Here is a 17,998-nt window from a genome sequence, read left to right on the forward strand (position 1 = left end):
GTGTACCATACACACACATACACAAACAAAAATAAGTACTAAGTTATTATGTATAAAAGATAATAAATGGTCCCTGTATATTCAGAGGGGAATAATGCCTACTTCTCATGAGGAACAAGGAGACAGATCACTAACTCCAGAGGGAGAACCAAGCAAGGCTGGCAGAAGAGACAAGAAGTCCTGTGTCCTGTGGATACGATGGAGAGGGCCTTTGGAGGCTGCAGAGACCAGGTGGCATCCAGGCCAGAGGGGAACTTGAGTGGATGTCAAGGTGGGTGGGGGAGGGCTTTCAAGGCTGGAGAAAAAGCGAGCCAAGACACCGAGTCACAGAATTACTGCCTGTTCAAGAGACAGTGCAGCACTTGGTGAGAGAGAAGGGGTGTAATCTAATGAGGGAATGTGAACGACAGAGAAAGGAAATCCTCATCCAAGGAGATCAGGCACAATGCCGGTCTGTATTTCTCAACAGCAGACCAGGCACAATGCTGGTTTGTATTTCTCAACAGCGGTTCAACAGAGAATCTGAGGTGGCCTGTGTGACTGGCAGAGGGTAAAATATCTTCCCAAACACCGAGTCTCCCATGCACCCTGCAGCCAAACCTCCCACCTCGAGGCCCCAGTCCCTTGGAATCAACACCACCCATTAGCAAGAAATTCATTAATGGAAAAATCTGCTCCAAATAGCAGAACAAACAAACAAAACTCAAAACTCAGAGATGATCACAGCAAACTTTAACCCTCATACTTCACCTATGCCCCTATTGAGAGCAGGGTTCGCTCTGTTACTTAAACTGATTATTGCAGAAATGAATATCACTACCATATCACTGCTCCTACCACCCCCAAAAATAAATAAACACTACACAAAATATAAACTTACCCCAAATAAAAGTCAACATTAACTTAAGGATACTACTGGATTCCTATAGTACTAGGTTACTGCAGTACAGTAACAGTTACTACGTTAACCTACCTATATAATCCTCTTCCAACCTATTTACAAAATATCCTCACTCTGAGGTTCTGGAAGGGTTACATTGTTGCATTAGACTCCTCTTCTTGAGGTAGTTCAAAGTCTTGAAAAACAGCAAATTTATATATTTTTATATACTGCCACTGATGGGTAAATTATCATAAAAGGTCTACAACCGAAATCCTCATCCTTCGATATGCAGATCAGATCATACAAGCTTTTCCCCTCAGATCATACAAAATAATCTAAAACTGGAAACAGAGAGATTAACACTCATTCAAAAATAAAAATAGTAACAAGCAGCAAAAACCAAAAACATAAAAAGGAATCTGTAAATGGCATCACACTAACAGTCTTAAACTTTGCTAAAGACAATATACTTGGTTTACCAAAGCAATAAGCATTTTATAAAGTACTCCTGAAATAACACTTATAAAAATAGGGGGGAAATTTTAGATGAGAGCACAAAACTAAAATCATATGCTCTGGCAGAGTTCTCCCAAAATGGCATGTCTACAAGAAGTGATGTTTGACAAAACTGTCTGGGCTGATTCAGCCACCAGCTCGTGTTCAGGTGGCTTTTCCTCAGGTTTGCTTCATCGGTGAAGGGGTATTTGCAGATGCCTGCTTGAGGTAGGCCAGGGAACCCTGAGGGATGTTGGCTGGCTTTTTGTGCTGCCTGTTGATGTCCTCCAGCACCTGCTGCCAATGTCTCAGTTTTGTTAAGTGCTTCTGGACCAGAGCATCCTTCCGCTGTAATTCGTTCCTCAGTTCCGAGACATCCTCTTTGATAACTTGCTCTGGTTTCTGGACAGATAACTGCAATCTTTTTTGGAGGAAAAAACATTCTGTCTGTCTCACAATATCTAGAAATTTCTGGATACACTGATCAACACCAGTTCGAATTTCTTCCTGATCTGTACCATTGACATAATCCTGACTCACCAGAGAAGCAAAGCAAGTCTTGAACAATGACTCCTACTCGTCCACCAAGGTACTGTTAGTTGTTCTCGGAATGCCTGGTATGGCCTGAAGAAGCGAAGCCTAGCCCAAGAGCCCCGGCGGGGGTGGCAGGGGTCCAGGTGGCTGCCCGGAGAACAAGCCTCCCAGCGGAGCCGCCATTTCTAAAATGGCCTAGCCATTTGTTTTAAAACCTCCCCAGGTGATTCTATCTGCAGCGGAGGTTGAGAACCATGGTTAGAAGTACTTAACATTAAACCAGCGGTGTGGACCCTTAAGGCTGATGATGTGGAAGACCCTCACCCCTGCCCCAACTGTCACTAGGGCAGTGAGTCTCAAAGTGTGGTTCCTGGACCAGCAGCAGCATCGCCAGGGAACTTGTTAGAAATGCGTATTCTCTGGCTGCATCCCATACTGCAGAATGAGAAAACTCTGACTTGGGGCCCAGCAATCTGTTGATCAGCTTTCCAGGAGATTCTGGTACTCCTAATGTTTGAGAACCACATTCTGGGAGTTGAATGGTTATCAGGCTGAGAGGTCAGGCAGTTTAGACATGGCACCTTTCTTTTTATTCTTAAACTCGTGTGCTGTGCTTGATGGGCCATTGAAGTGTTCCCTTGTTTGTTTTGAGAGTTCTTTTGACTCGTGCAATTCCCTCCTTCAGGCTAACTTTATTTTTTTTTTCTGCTTATCACACTTTTATTGTAGAAAATTTGAAAAATATAGGATCAAAGTATGAAGAAATGAAAATCACCTGTATCTTACCATCTAGAAATAACTGCCATAATCTACTAACTTTAGAACTTCATCAGGCATAAGATACGAACACCGCCCCACCCGCACCCCATTCTCCAGCGTAGGTAGCTGTTCTGTGACCTTGCAGCCACCTCTACGTCACAACCCCGCCCCCCGAATACGTCATAATGCCCCGGGCGTTCCAGGTGCGCAGCGCAGCAGGACAACCCTCGAAAGTGAGAGGCGAGGGGCGCACTCTGAGCCGGAATGGGCGACTGGAAAGGCTACATCAGTGCAGTGCTGCGGGACCAGCGCATCGACGACGTGGCCATCATGGGCCACTCGGACAATCGCTGCGTGTGGGCATCGCGGCCCGGTGGCCTGCTGGCGGCCATCTCACCGCAGGAGGTGGGTGTACTCACGGGGCCGGACCGGCGCACCTTCCTGCAGGCGGGCCTGAGCGTGGCGGGCCGCCGCTGCTGCGTCATCTGAGACCACCTGCTGGCCGAGGGCGATGGAGTGCTGGACGCGCGCACTAAGGGGCTGGACGGGCGCGCCATCTGCGTGGGCCACACGCCGCGTGCACTCCTCGTGCTCATGGGCCGGCGGGGCGTGCATGGGGGCATTCTCAACAAGACGATGCACGAGCTGATCCATGGGCTGCGCTCGCAGGGCACCTAGCAGGACAGCCAGACAGCACCAAAATAAAGTCTGACCTGGGCGTGGCAGACTCACCCTCCGGTCGTGAGGGGGATGGGGAAGGTTGCAGATGCGGAAAGTACTTTACTAGAAGATCCTTGTAGAAAGGGTATCTGGTGAGGTTGGTATTATGAGTCCAGAGTCCAGAGGCTTCCCAGCTTCTTGAGCCCTACATCAGGCCCTCCCATGGGTGCCCTGCCTGTGGCCTAACTCCCTAGGCCAGAGTCCAAGGGCCTTGGTGCCTTTCCAGGGTCCTAAGGACGGCCAACCCTAGGAGGGAGTTCTCAAACCCTCTAACTCAGGCCTGAGCATCCTTTCCCACAAAACTTTCCACAGATCTGTGTGGGACATACTGCAAAGGAAGTCCCGTCCCCACCCTCCTACAACACTCCCTAAGTTGGGGGCCAGGGTACTTCTCACCCCCTTCACATGGCAAGAGGAAGCACTAGTGAGGGTTGTGGGTGGGTGATGGTGGGGCTGGTAGCCTGGAGAGCAGCTCTAGGGCTTGCAGGCCCTTGCATCTCCCTGCACGTACTTCATAGGGGACAGAGGTGGGGGTGGGGAGGCACATGTTGCAGACCATCACAACTAGGTCTGCGGCCCTACAGCGTTCCTGCCTCCTTGGGGTCCAAAGGCCCTGGATATGTCCCTGGACTAGAGGGAGGAACTTTGGCACCCCCCACCCCTTGACCCTCCCTCTGCAGGCCTCAGCTCAGGGTGCCCTATGGAGGAGGAGGAACTGAAAAACTTGGGTGGGTTTAAATGAAGGCTGGTTTATTGCCCAAAAGTAGAGGATAAAGGTGGGAGGGAGAGTGGCTAGTTTCTGCGCCCTGTGCACTGGGGTCCAGGGCATGACCTCTCTTGCCCACCTCCACCCTGCCTCTCCTTCCCCCAGTGGCCCTGACAGGCCCCCACCTATCACTTGTTTTCTTGAGAACTGATTTTATCCCAGAGAGAGGGAGGGAGGGAGGCAATGAGGTGGGTGAGCAGAGGCAGATAGAGACCAGAGGAGGTCAGCCTAGTGGGGTTAGCAAAGAGCCCTCCTTACACTTGCCTTAAGGTGGCCCTAGCCGGGGCTCCAGGAAGTTTGAATTATGGATTGGACTCATTAGGCAGGGCCAGGAGGATTGCTGGGGAGAGCTTGTAGGCTGGCTCCTCCAGGGCACAACAGGCTTTCTTTGGGAGGGGAGATAGTACTGCTGAACCCCAAACCATGGTCTCTCCTCCCCCCTAGATGGAGAGCAAGCAGACTTCCAAGTGCACAATGAGAGTTCCATTTCTTTTTTTTTTTTTTTTTTTAATCAAGCAGTGTTGGGGAAGAGGGTTGTAACAATGACACAGAAAACCTGGGTGAGGATGAGGAGAATGGTATCATGGAGGAAGGAAGGTGGCAGGGAGGGGGCGAGAATTCAGCCAGCGACTCGCTCCCACATCTATGCACGAGCAAACAGCTGTAGGTCATGAACTTAGACTCACCCTTACTCCCACCCAGCCCAGTCAGAGTTGTGTGTGCACAAGGACACAGTGCAGGTCTCCAAACACATGTGCAAAGGACTCAAAATCATACCCAAGTAACATGCAGTTGGCACACACCCCCCACCCCACCCCCAGGTGCATCAGTACGCATATGCAGGCTGTCACACAGGCTCACCCCCAACATGCCCACATATGCACATAACACTGTCTCTCAGTTACACAAGCCCAGACCTCTGAGGACCTGTGCAAGGACAGGTGCATGCCCAGAGCACACAGACCCACCCCTCTGCCTTTGTACCCCGGGCGCCAGGCACAGGCATTTCCTGACTCCAGGCAGCAGTCTGGGCTGGAGCCTAGAGACGGGTGGCCGTGTGGTGACTGGGCATCGCGAGGCGGGGGGAGGGTGTGGCAGGGGGCAGCTCCTCCAGGAAGACCCTGGCGGGCAGCGGGGGTGAGCGGGGCTCGGGCCTGGCACAGCACAAGGTAGCGCGGGTGATGAGGTGGTCCAGGGGCTGCAGGGAGTGCATCCAGCGGGGCAGGAAGTCCCATGTCTGCAGCCACTTGGGCAGGCGCCCGGGGCTGCGACTCTGCAGCACGCTGACAAGTACCACGAAGGCCAGCAGGGCCCCAAAGGGTGTGCCCACGCCTACCATGGCCTGCCAGCCTGCCATGGAGATGCCAAACACCAGCGACGGCAGCAGCAGGAAGCACAGGAGGAGGTAGAGGACGGCGAACCAGCGGTACTTGGCGGTGCGTTTGCCCAACGCCTTGGCCATGCGGATGGGCAGGCGCGTGCAGGGCACTGGGTACCAGAGCAGGATGCCTGAGATGTTGAAGAAGAAGTGGCAGAGGGCAATCTGCAGGGGAGAGGGCGGAGGGGTGGAGGTGGGCAGGGGCGCCAGCTCCTGAGTCAGGATAGATAACAGTGGCCCTACAGGGTCTGGGCAGCAGGAAAGTCAGCACTTAGGGCTGACATTCCCCCAGTAAAATACTGAAACACTTGGACAAGTAGGTAAATAACTGCTGCCCTGAACTCTCCACATTTCCCCCACTGATCTCTCTCTCAGGAATTCCCCAGCAGATCCTGCCCAGATCCAGTAGCTAAAAGGTTCACATCAGTTTCTGGCTCAGAAGCTCTGGCCTTCTGAGTGGGCAACATCCTGGCTTATCAGTTACTCCTTTGCTCCTAGAACAGCAACCCCTTTGCTGTCTGCCCCCCCAGTCCTTGATCCCCCAAACTAAGCCAGCACCCCTTCCTCAGAGTACAAATCCCTCTCACTCTTGTTCCATTGGCGTGGCTCTCAGTAATGTCTCTCCCCTGTTAGACACTAAGGTCTTGAGGGCAGCACCAGGTATACTTTGCCCGTATGGTTTCCATAGAGTCTGGCATAGTGGGTGGCCCCTAGTAGGCAGTCAAAAACTAATTTGTACGTGTTGTCCTACGTTGCGTCAGGCTCCAGGCACCAGTCCTAGCTCTGTCCTGCCTCTGGCAGGGTTACTCTCCCAAGCGCACCTGGAAAGCACTGGACAGCTTCTCCCGGGGGCTGGCCAGTGCAGCCAGGATGGCCGTGGTGGTGGTGCCGATGTTGGCGCCCAGTGTGAGTGGGTAGGCGCGCTCAAGGCTGATCACACCCAGGCCTGGGGGTAGAGGAGAGGACATGGTCTCCCCAGCTCCTTCCTTCAGCCCTTTTCCTGTCAGCCCTGCCCCACCTGACCCTGCCTCGGCATGGGGACTCACCGATGAGTGGGGTGATGGCCGAGGTGAACACAGAACTGCTCTGGACAACGAAGGTCATGCCAGCGCCCACCACCATGGCAAAGTAGCCTGTGGCCCAGGTGAAGGGGGTGGGAAAGTCTGCGAGCAAACGGTCCCAGGAGGGTCAGTGGGAGGGCATTGGGAGGGGGCGGGGACTTTCCTTGGGGAGGAGGAATCGATGTCAGCTTCCAAGTGGGACCTTGTCAGTCCCCTGCTCAACTGCGGTGGCTTTTCCTGGTCCTCTTTGATCTTGGATTAAAGGCCCTTCTCAGCCTGCTTCTATCGTGCTTTTGCTCCCTTGTTCCCTCTGCCTGGGACATCCTCACTCCTAAATATTCATCCTCGGGACTCAGCGTGGATACCACTGCCACTGGAAAGCCCTCCCTGACCCCAGCCCCTGGGCAGACTTTGCTTCTCCCTCCTCTGAGCTCCCATAGATCCATGGATGCCCCTTATTCCAGCGTTTGTCATGCTGCCTTTGCCAGTGCCAGGCAGTGTCCCGAAAGCTCAAAATGAGGCTTAAATGAAAGTCAGATGGTATCCCTGCCCTGCCCAAACCCCCAAGTGCCCCCATTACCCTGGATAAAGTCTAGGCTCTGGGTGCAGCCTGGGACCTGCTCTGTCCCTGTTACCTCGCTGACCTCTCCCTACCTCTCTCCACCTCACTGAGCTCCCACCACACTGCTGGCCACCTTTTTGTGCCACAGTCCTGCCCAGCTGAGTCCTGCCTCGGAGCCTTTGCACTTTCAGGTAGGTTCCCTCCACCTGAAAAACTCTTCAGCCACATCTGACTGCTCCACATTTAGGTCCCTGCTCAAATGTCGCCTCTGCACAGAAGCCACTGACCACCCATCAAAAGCAGCCTCTTCCATATTCTATTTGCTGTTTTTTGCTTTCTCCTTGGCAGTTACCGCTCTATCTGAATGTATCCCCCCTCGATCACTTTTTTTTTATTGCTTGTCTCTCCCTCTGGGCTGTGAGCCCCCTGAGGACAGGAGCCATCTCTGTGTGGCTCACCTCTGTATCCCTGGCACCACTCCGTGCTTGGCATACAGTCGGGGCTTAATGACTATTAATTGAATCAAACAATGGCCTCTGAGAATCTCTTTGGAGCCACCTGCTAGAATGGAACCACAGCTGGAAGCAGCCACAGATCCCCAGCTGTCAGCACCTCAGGGGCCTCAAAAATCACCTCGTCCAATCTCTTCTTTGTTCACATGGGGAGACTGAGGCTCAGAGATGGTAGGGCTTTACCCAGATCACACACCAAGGCAGTGGCAGGACTCAGCAAGATCCAGAAGGGCCCATCCTGGGGCCTGCCCACCCACTGCTCGAGGCTCACCAGTGTTGATAACCAGCTGAATGACCTTGGCCACCTGGCCCTTGAGCAGAGAGTTGAGCATCTTGACGAGGAGGATGAGGCAAGTGCACAGGAGCACCAGGGAGCCAGCCAGCAGGATGAGCCCCACAGCCAGGTCAGGCAGGCCTGTGTCCACGAAAATATGGCTGCCTGTGGGAGGGTGGTGGTAGTGGTATCAAGCTTCTGAGAGCTGACCCCCTCAATCCAGCTCCTAGCCCCCAACCTTTGCCACCCTCTTAGGCTCAGAGCCAAAGGCCTTGCCTCATGTCTCTTCAACCTCTAGAGCAGGGCCAGACCCCAGCCCAGGAGCTGGGCTGGCTGACAGCTGTCCTTCTGGGGCTGGAAGCAGCAGTGGCCAGGTGGGAGATGGCCCTGCCTCTGCCAGACTCTGCCCTGCCGTGCCAGACATCTCCCACGCTGCAGGTACTCACATTTCTCCATGGTGGCATTTCCGAGCATCCGGCTGGTGTTGACCTCTACCCTGGGCCTGAGGGAGGGAACCTAGATTAAGAGGAGAGTGACTTAGAGAATTCAGGAAAATGCAGCCTGGGATGGGGGCTAAGGTGGGGGTTAGGGAGAGATGGGGGATGGAGGGGATAAATGCCCTTGGTTGCTTTGCTTGCCCTCTCTGAGTCTGTTTCCTCCAATGATGAAATGGAGTTGAAAATATCTGCCACAGGAGAATCGGGCTGTAGTCGGCCCTCAGAATATTCAGCCCCATCAACCCACTGATCTGGCTCTCACTGGGGCCCGCTGGGGCCTCCTGATCTGATGGTGTCTTGTCCATGTTTTCTTCTACCTCTCCTTGGCATTGGAGGCTGCTGTCCATGGCCCACTTCTTCTGAAAACTCTCCCTTCCCCATCTTTTATTATCAATCCCTGTCTCAGGGCCTCCTCTTCACCAGAATCCTTGCCCTGTCCTCTCCCCTCAGGCATCTAGCCCACGTTCTGTTTTCCTCTTGCTCAATTCCTTATCTGGAGAGGGTGGGGCAAGAGGGCCCGGGACCAACATCTCTTCCCTCCCCCACCTACTATCGGTGAAGAGGAGGGGGTTCCTGGAGAGGGCCCTTAACTCAGAAGGCCCAGGACCAGGCAGGTAGCCTAAGTGAGGGGCTCAGCCTGTGCATGGAGGTGGTGGGGAGTGTCCTGGGCCTAAAGGGGCAGCAGCTACTCAGCTCCAGGTCACTGTCACTGTCCAGGGATTTAGCCCAGCTTAGCCAAAGGGCCTGATTCTACAAGAGAAACCACAACTCTGAAGGTTTAGATAAAATCTCCCAATCTGTAAATGTTGGCAACCGCTTAAAGACATACTTTACAATTCTGTGAAGGCCAGTCTGGCCAGTCTGGAACCACTCATTTGTAGCCTTCTTCTGGTTAAGGAGTTTTTTTTTTTTTTTCCTTGGCACAGCTTGTGGGATCTCAGTTCCCCGACCAGGGATCGAACCCAGGCCCTCAGCAGTGAAAGCGCGGAGTCCTAACCACTGGACTGCCAGGGAATTCCCTAAGGAATTCTTTTAAAAAATGCAACCTGGGCTCCTTACCTTTCCCCCAGGGTCCCATCAGTGAAAGTAGAAAGTGGACCAGGCTTGGCTAGGAAGAAGCCATGTCACAAAGGAGGACTTGAGCCGCAGAAAGGGCCCCAGGCAAAATGAAAGAGCCACAGCTTCTCCCCATCACCACCATCTGCCTCCTCTGGGAGCTGATATGGACCCTGGTCCCATTCCCCCTGGAGGGTCTGCAGCCCACACCCCTCTGACCTTCCTGGGTGCTGAGGGTAAGGGCTCAGTTGTGGTGCTGGCACTTGGATTTACAGCTCCTTTATGTTTTATTCTAATCTGTGTCATTTAAAAAATGTGTGTTAGAGATAAGGACTATTTATGGCACCTGACTTTAAATCGGGATTTATTTTAGTGGCATGTATTCCCTTGAGGGGGGCAGCGTGCTTATCTGTGTACCCAGTTGGCCATACCAGGGCCCTGGGGCATCCTGAAGCCTGGGCCAGAATTGCAGGCCGAGAAACCAGGAGAAAATAGTCTCTGATGGGCTTGATTGGAAAAGCCGGCTGGGAAAGTGGTGGTAACTGGGAGACAGCCGGGTGTTTGCTGTCTGGCAGATCTGAGTTCAAATCCTGCTTTTATCTCAGCTACCTTGTGCAAGTCGTGCCGCCTCACTGAGCCTCTTTTCTCTAAAGCAGGATAAGAAAAGAGCTGTTGCAAAGGTTACAGGAAGAAATATGTGTGAAGCACTCACGACAGGGCTTAGATCATGACAAGCCTTCGATAAATTGTGCCTCCAAATAAGGATTAGACCCCCTCCCTCCCTGGGCCTATCTAGTATCACATGGTGTGTGGGTATGGGTTGACTTCCTAGGTCAGGATCAATGGCTCCTGCAGACACACCTGAAGATCCTGGCCCTGCTGGGAAGGAACTCGGTGGACCATCCTGCACTGCACTGGGCCTAGGGCTCTCTTTGGGGAGGGTTCTCTGGGACCTGGGGAGGCTGGAAGAGAGGGAGAGGAGCTCCACTGGGGTCCCACTCAGTGCTGACAAAGTCGGGGCAGGGCAAGGCTGAGGGCTAGGACTTCTGAGTTTTGGAAACTTGACCTTCCTGCCTGGGGTTATGTGGCCCTGGCTGAGCTCAAAGGGCCAGTCCAGAGACCCTAAAGTGCATTGCCAGGCTGGGTGGGCAGAGGTGGGAGGGGAAGGAGCAGGCCCTGGGGCTTCCCTGGCCAGCAGAGGGGAAGGTGGGAGCTCCACCCTAGATAAAGAACTGCCAGGCCCAGGGTCTGGGGCATAGCCCCAGGATATGCCCATCCCTCCTGGGCCTGGAGTAGGTGGGGGTGGAGGAGAGGGAGGGGCACGTGGAGGGGCTGCCTTAGCCCTGGGCTCAACCCCAGCTGAGCACTCCCTGCTGTGTGACACTGGACAAAACACGTAACCTTTCTAAGCCGCAGTTTCTTTGTCTGAAGCATGAGGTCCATAATGCTGCCCACTTCTCCCCAGGGGCTAGTTGTGAGGAATCTGGGAAGAGAGAGCTTGGGATTTATGTGCTTGCAGAGACAACCCAAATTCAGGAGACACCTCTGGGAACTGAAGGATATGATTAAGCTCACAGAAGAATGTGGGCTCCAAGAATCCTTCCCCTGGGGAAAACCGTGCAGGATGTGGGTGTGTGCAGTAGTCTCCGCTCCAGGAGAAGAGGTGTTTTAGGGTCTTTGCCTTTCTGGAAGCAGAGCGTGAGTACGCTGCTAGCAGCGCCATCTGGTGGCGAAGAGGAGAATTCATTTTTACAGCCACACCTACCACCCCTGGAGGGTCTCCAAGTGGCTGTGGTCACCTGGTGGCATTCACGCCTGATAGGCAGAGTGGGAAATGGACACATATGGTGGGATATACATCTGGAAGGGATAGCGAAATGGAGAGTCAAGAGTGTGGGCTCCAGCTTCCACCAGGATTTTTGTCCTACCTCAATCACATAGACTTGGACAAGCCTGTCTGAACCTGTTTAAAATGGGGTTGTGACAATCCCTGCCCCCCAGGATGCAAGTCCTCAGAAGAAGCTGGTTTAAACCAGGTATGTAGGGTTGACAATCCACACTGTGACCACACAGGAAGGTAATTCCCAGGACAGTGTCAGGACCCTGGAACATCAAGAATTGCTGGGATGCTAACAAACACTACCTCTGGTTTTTCTTTCACCATCTGGAAAACCCCAGACTGTCAGTCACAAAGGTGCCCTGGAGGCTGGCTTAGGCGAGGTTGGGCCTAGCTTGGTGAAAGCTGGAAGCAATGAGAACAGGTTGGAAGGGGCCACAGGCGACTCGGTGGCCAAAACGTGAGTCTTCAGTGCAGGAGAAGCTGCCAGTGCACGTGGCTGAGTGAGCCACGTTCCAAAGGGGACTGTCCCAGAGACAGGGCCAGAACAGGGAGCTCACATCCCACCCCCAGCTACTCTCCAAGCCACGGAAATCCAGTCTGGACCCTGCTCTCAAGGGAAGGTTTCCCGGGAGAGCTGGGATGAGAAAACAGTGCTCAGGCGAGTGGTAGCAGGCACAGCGGAGGAACCAGTGAGGACAGCCCCGGCCCAGGAACTTGGGTGGGTTGCTTCCAGTCCCTCGGCCTCAGGACCAGCATCACTGAGGATTCCACTGGGTGAGAGCTACATTTGCCGGTACATCCTTCAAGGGGAGACCAGGTGAATGACGCTGCAGGCAGGCAGCAGGGATTTCAGAGGACTCGAGGATCGCCACGGCTGAGGAGCTCCCTTCCACAGCTTGCTTATTGTGAAGTTCAGAGTGTGTGACTTTGGTCTCTTTCAGGTTTTGCTGTGAAGCAGAGGGGATTTGGGCCATTCAGAGAGCTTGGAGAGGGCCCAGAGTGCTCATGAGAAGGGGAGGTGTGTTAGAGGGGTCACAAAGCCAGCGTGAAAGCTGTCTGCGTGGGCTTTTTGATGTCAAACTGACTTGAACACTCAGAAGGACTGAGCTGGAGCTGTGTGCCACTCAGATGCAAAGGAACCTCGCAGGGCCAGTTGAAAGAATGCTCTCTGTTCACACTGCGATAAAGTCTGGGAACATCAAGTAGCAAGTGAAGAGGGTGTGCTGGGCTTCCAGTTTCCTTGTCTTTCGTTCTAAATGGTGTTACTTCTTTTTTTTTTTTTTGCAGTACGCGGGCCTCTCACTGTTGTGGCCTCTCTCGTTGCGGAGCACAGGCTCCAGACGCGCAGGCCCAGCGGCCATGGCTCACGGGCCCAGTCGCTCTGCGGCATGTGGGATCCTCCCGGACCGGGGCACGAACCCGTGTCCCCTGCATCAGCAGGCGGACTCCCAACCACTGCGCCACCAGGGAAGCCCAATGGTGTTACTTCTTGTATGTCAAGGGGGAGCAAATACTGTGGTTTATGGTTTTGATGAAGCATTTTCCTTTTTATGGCTGAGAAAGTGTGCTAATTGCTAGCTTCCATGTTAGCCTGGTGTAATGGCTGGTCCACGAGTGTCCAACTGATCCAAACGGAGCCTCATTCCAGGCATTAGAAGCCAGAAAGCAGCAGGAAGAGTGCAGCAGGACAAGGGGACACCGGCCTGTGGGAATCTCCAGGGGAAGGAGCCCAATATCAGTACAGGTGGCTGTTGTGTCTCCAGTGAGGTCTCCATGGCCCACTTGTCCTGCTCCTGGGCCAGTTTCCTGTTGGTCCTATTTTTCCCAGCCATCCTTATAGCACTCTCTCCCCGCCCACCTCCGCACATTACCTGGGCCCCCAAACACAGCAGAAGTGAGCCATTAACCCCCCTAGCACCCGGGGGAAGAGAGAGCCCTAGATTGCAAGACCTGCGCTTGGGGCCCTGAAGCAGTAGGACAAGCTCTGGAGAGTTTCTTAGCCCCTTGGAGCCAATTTCTTTACCTATGAGACCACAGGGTTGAGCCATATCAGTGGTTCTTCAACTTGAGCATGGAACAGCCATAGAGGGCTTGTTGAAATGTAGGTTCCTGGGCTCCACCTGTTTTTTTTCTGATTTAGTGGGTCTAGGAAAGGGCCGGATAGTTTGCATCTCTAATGGGTTCCCAGGTGGTATGTGTGCCACTGGTCCACACTTTGAGAACCAATCTCTGGGCTAGATCGATGACATGCTAACTCGAATTGATTGGCAATGGCTGCCTGAAGCTGGTGTGAGGCTGGGAGGGTGTAGCAACATCTGCCATAGGCACAGTATCACCGCAAAAGTGCCCCATGTTTGTCCTCCCAGGGTAAATGATCCCCTAGGTCTACACAGAGCTTTTGCACAGACAATGACACTGGCAGTCAGCTGTCTGAAGAGGAAGTCTTCTCACTGAAGCCGACCTGGGACTCACCTCCATGGGGTTTGGGTGGCACCAGATCCGGATGAGACTGTGATTTCTCAGGGACTCATCCCCCGTGGCAATGCTGGTAATCACGGACTTGTCCAGCTGTGGGCAAGGTGTGGGAGGAGGGAGTGAGGGTGGGGTCCTACAGTCCCCCAGCCCCCACCCCATGACAGCTCCCCCTCCACCTGAATGATGAGCTTAGTGAAGGGCTCCGTGATGATCTTGAGCAGGTCAGGGGCATCGTGGCCGCCGCGGATGTTGAAGGAGGCCACCACAAGTCTAGTGATGTGGTGCAGGTACCCGGTGGCAGCCTCCAGGGGTAGCAGGAGCAGAACTGACAGCCAGTTAAAGCAGTCGTGCACTGTGGCCCCCGCGAAGGCCCTGGGCAGGGAGGCCACGTTGCAGGGCAGGCTGGAGCCAGGATGCACTCAGACTGGGGGCTCCTGGCGTCTGGGACCACCCTCCCCCGACAAGGACAGGCCGCTCACTGCTCCACCCCCTCACCGCCGGAAGTCAGTCCTGTCCCCCGCCTGCATCAGGGCCACGATGGTGTTGGTGACGGAGGTGCCGATGTTGGAGCCCATGATGATGGGGATGGCAGAGCTTACCTCCAGCACTGGTAGAAGAGGGCGCCTCTTAACTAACTGGATAAGGGCCACCCAGCTCCTGCCCCACAACCTCTCCTGTCGGACCCACGGCCCTCATCCCAGCCCCCAGCAGGCATTCCTGCCATGCTGCTGACTCTACTCAGCCTCAGCATCACAGGTACATGGGGGCACATGCTGTGTGTTTACATGTGTGCATACATGTTAACTGATGTTCACATATGTGTTCACATATGTGTACCGCACCTGTGTATATGTGAACGAGTGTGTGGGTGCATGTCCATGAGGGTCCTAAATTCCAATGTGTCTCTGTGCTTGTGTGTGCACATGCGTACACAAGTGTGACATCACTTTCAGGTGTCAGCTTGGCTAGTACCCAGTTATTCAGTCCAACACTAACCTAGATGTTGTTGTGAAGGTGTTTTGCGGATGGATTTGCCTCAACCATCAATTGACCTTGAGAAAAGATGAACCTCAATAATCTGAGTGGGCCTCATCTCATGAGATTAAAGGCCCTAAGAGCAAAACTGAGGCTTCCCTGGGGAAGAAGAAATTCCACCTGTGCACTGCAGTATTGGCTTCTGCCCAAGAGGCCCAGCCTGCCTCACAATCACGTAAGCCAATTCCTTGCAATAAATCATAGATCTCTATGTATCTCCTGCAGGTTCTGTGTCTCTAATTCCTCTGGTTCTGTTCCCCTGATTGATGGAATGAGTGAACGTGTGGCAACATGGAGGTGAGCCTTCCTGAGGCTGTACTCCCTAGTTGCCACCCTTCCCAACTCCTGGGGCGCCCCTCCTGGCTGAGACTCCAGGCCATGCTTTGGAGAACAGAGTGGGAGACACCAGAGCTGCCCATTGCCCGCGGCCCCTGGCCCCACTCCTGCTCTTCCCACCCCAGCCACGGGTCCAGCATCCCAGCCCCCCACTCCTTCCCTGGCCCTTGTGGGCAAACTCACAGCCGGAGGAGACCATGCTGACCACAATGGATGTGGAGGTGCTGGAGCTCTGCACCAGCACGGTCACGAGGATCCCCACCACCAGCGCCGCCACCGGGTTGGACAGGATGGCACTGTCCTTGAAGATGTCGCCAGCCACCTTCCCTGGGGAGCATGAGCCAGCGTTGTCCGAGACCCTTCAAAACCCTTCCCTGGTCCCCTCCCCTCTGCCCTACCTCTCCCCTGAGGCTTCCCTGGGGAAGGAGAAATTCTACCTGTGCACTGCAGTATTGGCTTCTGCCCAAGAGGCCCAGTGTGCCTCACAATCACGTAAGCCGATTCCTTGCAATAAATCATAGATCTCTATATATCTCCTACAGGTTCTGTTTCTGTAATTCCTCTGGTTCTGTTCCCTTACCTCCGGCCAGCTGGAAGGCTGAGCTGAGCACGTCCAGGGAGCAGACAAAGAGGTAGAGGAAGACGAGCATCAGTGGTACCTGGAGGAGCGTCCAGCCAGCCTGGCGCAGCTTCTGGGCCACCCCGGGCTCTGGAGAGGGGCCGGTCATGAGCACAGTGGCTGGAGGGCTCTGCCAGTGACCGCCAACACCCCTGCCACCCCGACCCAGGCCCACCTGGCTTCTCATCCTCCTGGGCCAGCTTGGCAGGCAGCGGGTCATGGTGCTCCAGAACCTCCCCGTAAGGGCGGCCCCGCTCGGCAAGGGCCACGGGGCCCAGGCTGGGGAAGGCATAGGCTGAGGTCCCTGGAATCCTGTGCAGGACTGGGGAGCGAGGCTGGTCAGGAGTTCCCTGAGGTCCCACATCCTGGGGAGGTCGGGAGGGGTGGAGGCCTCCCCACCGGGGCGAGACGTGGGCAACTGAGGGCAAGCGGGGTCCAGGGGTGGGAGCAGCACTCACCCTGTGGGCTGGGCACATAGGCATAGGCCGCCCCACGCATCATGTGCCCCCCACAGACTGGGAGTGGGGAGACAGCCCGGCCCTCCAGCCTCTCTCCATAGGACATCATCCTGGGTACACACTGTGGGCCCTGCACATCAGGGGCACAGCAACACTGAGTGAGAACTGCCGTGTCCTGGAAACTCACACACACTCACACACCCATCCCTCCACACCCACACCCATACACTCACGTGCACAAACACCCATGGTGTGTGATCACAAACATACATCCAGTGAAGCACACTCTCCACCCCACACACACACCCAGAGCTGCACACTCAGGTGCTCAGCACAGATTTGGGGATTCATTCATTCATTCATTCAGCAAGTATTTATTGAGCACCTACTCTATCTAAGGCACTGAGCTCGATGCTGGGGTACAGCTGGCTCAATACAGATGCAACTCCTTCCCCCAGGAAGCTCAAAGTCTAGTGGAGAATCAGATGTCAATGAAATAATCCCTCAAATAGATGGAACATGGCAATGGGAGCAAGTGTTCCAATGACAGATACAGGTGTCACCAGAGTGCCCCTGGAGCACAGGGGTTCATCCTCACAAATGAACTTCTTTCCCCATCCACCCTTACCCCCAGCAGTAAACAAGCACTGACGGGCCTTTCTGCCATGAATGAGGCTCAGACCAGGACTTGTTTAGTTAAGGAGGGCCCCCATCCTGTCCCCAAGTCTGGGAAGCCCTTGACTTGCTTTAGCTGCCCCTGAATTGCCGCAGGAGTTCCCGGCTGTTGGGGTGGGAGTCCCGCAGTCTGCTTCAGCACCCCACCCTTCACCCCTAACCTTATTCCAAGGGCCCTGGCTGTGGGGTTGGGGGACATGCAGAGCTGAATTCCAAGCCCTGGAAGAGCATGAGTCCGTTTTACTCTGGGGCAGTGAGCCAGGCTGGGCTGGGACTGAGATGTTATAGGGGACAGGAAACAGAGGCACAGTAAGGACAGAGGTGAGGAGCCTGCTTCCTACTAAGAGTTGGGGATGGGGTTGGGATGTGGGGACCCTGGACTCACCTTGGTGTTCTGTGTTTCAGCTCCTGCTCAGATGCTCAGGGAAGCCCTAGGGGCCTGAGGAGAACCTGGGATCCTCTTCTTTATACCCTCGGGTCAAGGGCAAAGTCCCTAGAACCCTAGCTTCCCTCCCTCTGTTCCCCAATTAACCTCACCCCGTAGATTCCTCCCGGTTAATTGCTAATCGTCAGCTCTGCAGGGGGAGTCTGTGGACAGGCTCTCCCCTCCCCCACACAGATACTCAGCCAGAACCATGACCCAGACCCAGCAAGGAGGGCACAGATGCATCCCATGCCCCCAGGCAGAGACCCTGATGCCACTCAGGCACCTCGTTCCCTGGTTCTGGCCCCTTTCCCTCCTTCTTGGCCTGACAGTACTCCGCAAGGAGTAACACAAACACCCTTCAGCCTTGCCTTGCATCTGGGTGTCTATGGGTCTCTCTGTGTGTCTCGAGGGGCATTTGGAGGAGAGGGAGTGTGTGATGGAGGAAGCAACAGAAGACAAACCCAGAGAAGCTATGTAGCGCTGAATTGTGGAGGGTCCAAGACCACAGATCCAGGATGTGAGCCTGAGAGAATCTGTCCCTGGCCAGATGGGGCAGGGCCTGGTCCACATTTTAGAATGCTCCCAGGTGTGTGGGGTTCGGATGTGTCGAAGGGAGTGAGTCTGGAAGCAGAGAGA

General features: G+C 54.5%; 2 protein-coding genes and 1 pseudogene across 3 annotated transcripts; 1 reads left to right on the top strand and 2 right to left on the bottom strand.

The window, feature by feature from the left end:
- Positions 1-1,553: 1,553 nt before the first annotated feature.
- Positions 1,554-2,095, bottom strand: LOC309804570 (mediator of RNA polymerase II transcription subunit 28-like; annotated as a pseudogene). The gene has a single exon. The product of its transcript is annotated as a mediator of RNA polymerase II transcription subunit 28-like (transcript).
- Positions 2,096-2,935: 840 nt separating this feature from the next.
- On the top strand, positions 2,936-3,349 carry PFN3 (profilin 3; the record flags this gene model as incomplete). The annotated part of the gene is given in 2 exon segments (XM_082622011.1): positions 2,936-3,157; positions 3,161-3,349. Coding segments are annotated over 2 exon segments (411 nt in total).
- A 1,847-nt stretch (positions 3,350-5,196) lies between these two features.
- SLC34A1 (solute carrier family 34 member 1) lies at positions 5,197-16,384 on the bottom strand (the record flags this gene model as incomplete). Its single annotated transcript, XM_082622586.1, has 12 exons — positions 16,261-16,384; positions 15,978-16,124; positions 15,764-15,892; positions 15,367-15,510; positions 14,308-14,419; positions 13,989-14,184; positions 13,810-13,905; positions 8,387-8,460; positions 7,942-8,105; positions 6,582-6,698; positions 6,357-6,481; positions 5,197-5,700 (listed from the first exon to the last, which is right to left on the bottom strand). The coding sequence occupies exons 1-12, from the start codon at positions 16,367-16,369 to the stop codon at positions 5,197-5,199; spliced, it is 1,917 nt and encodes a 638-aa protein (XP_082478712.1). The 5' UTR covers positions 16,370-16,384.
- Positions 16,385-17,998: the final 1,614 nt, after the last annotated feature.

Source organism: Mesoplodon mirus (assembly GCF_964341445.2).
Source record: "Mesoplodon mirus genome assembly, chromosome: 5".
Classification (NCBI taxonomy): domain Eukaryota; kingdom Metazoa; phylum Chordata; class Mammalia; order Artiodactyla; family Ziphiidae; genus Mesoplodon; species Mesoplodon mirus.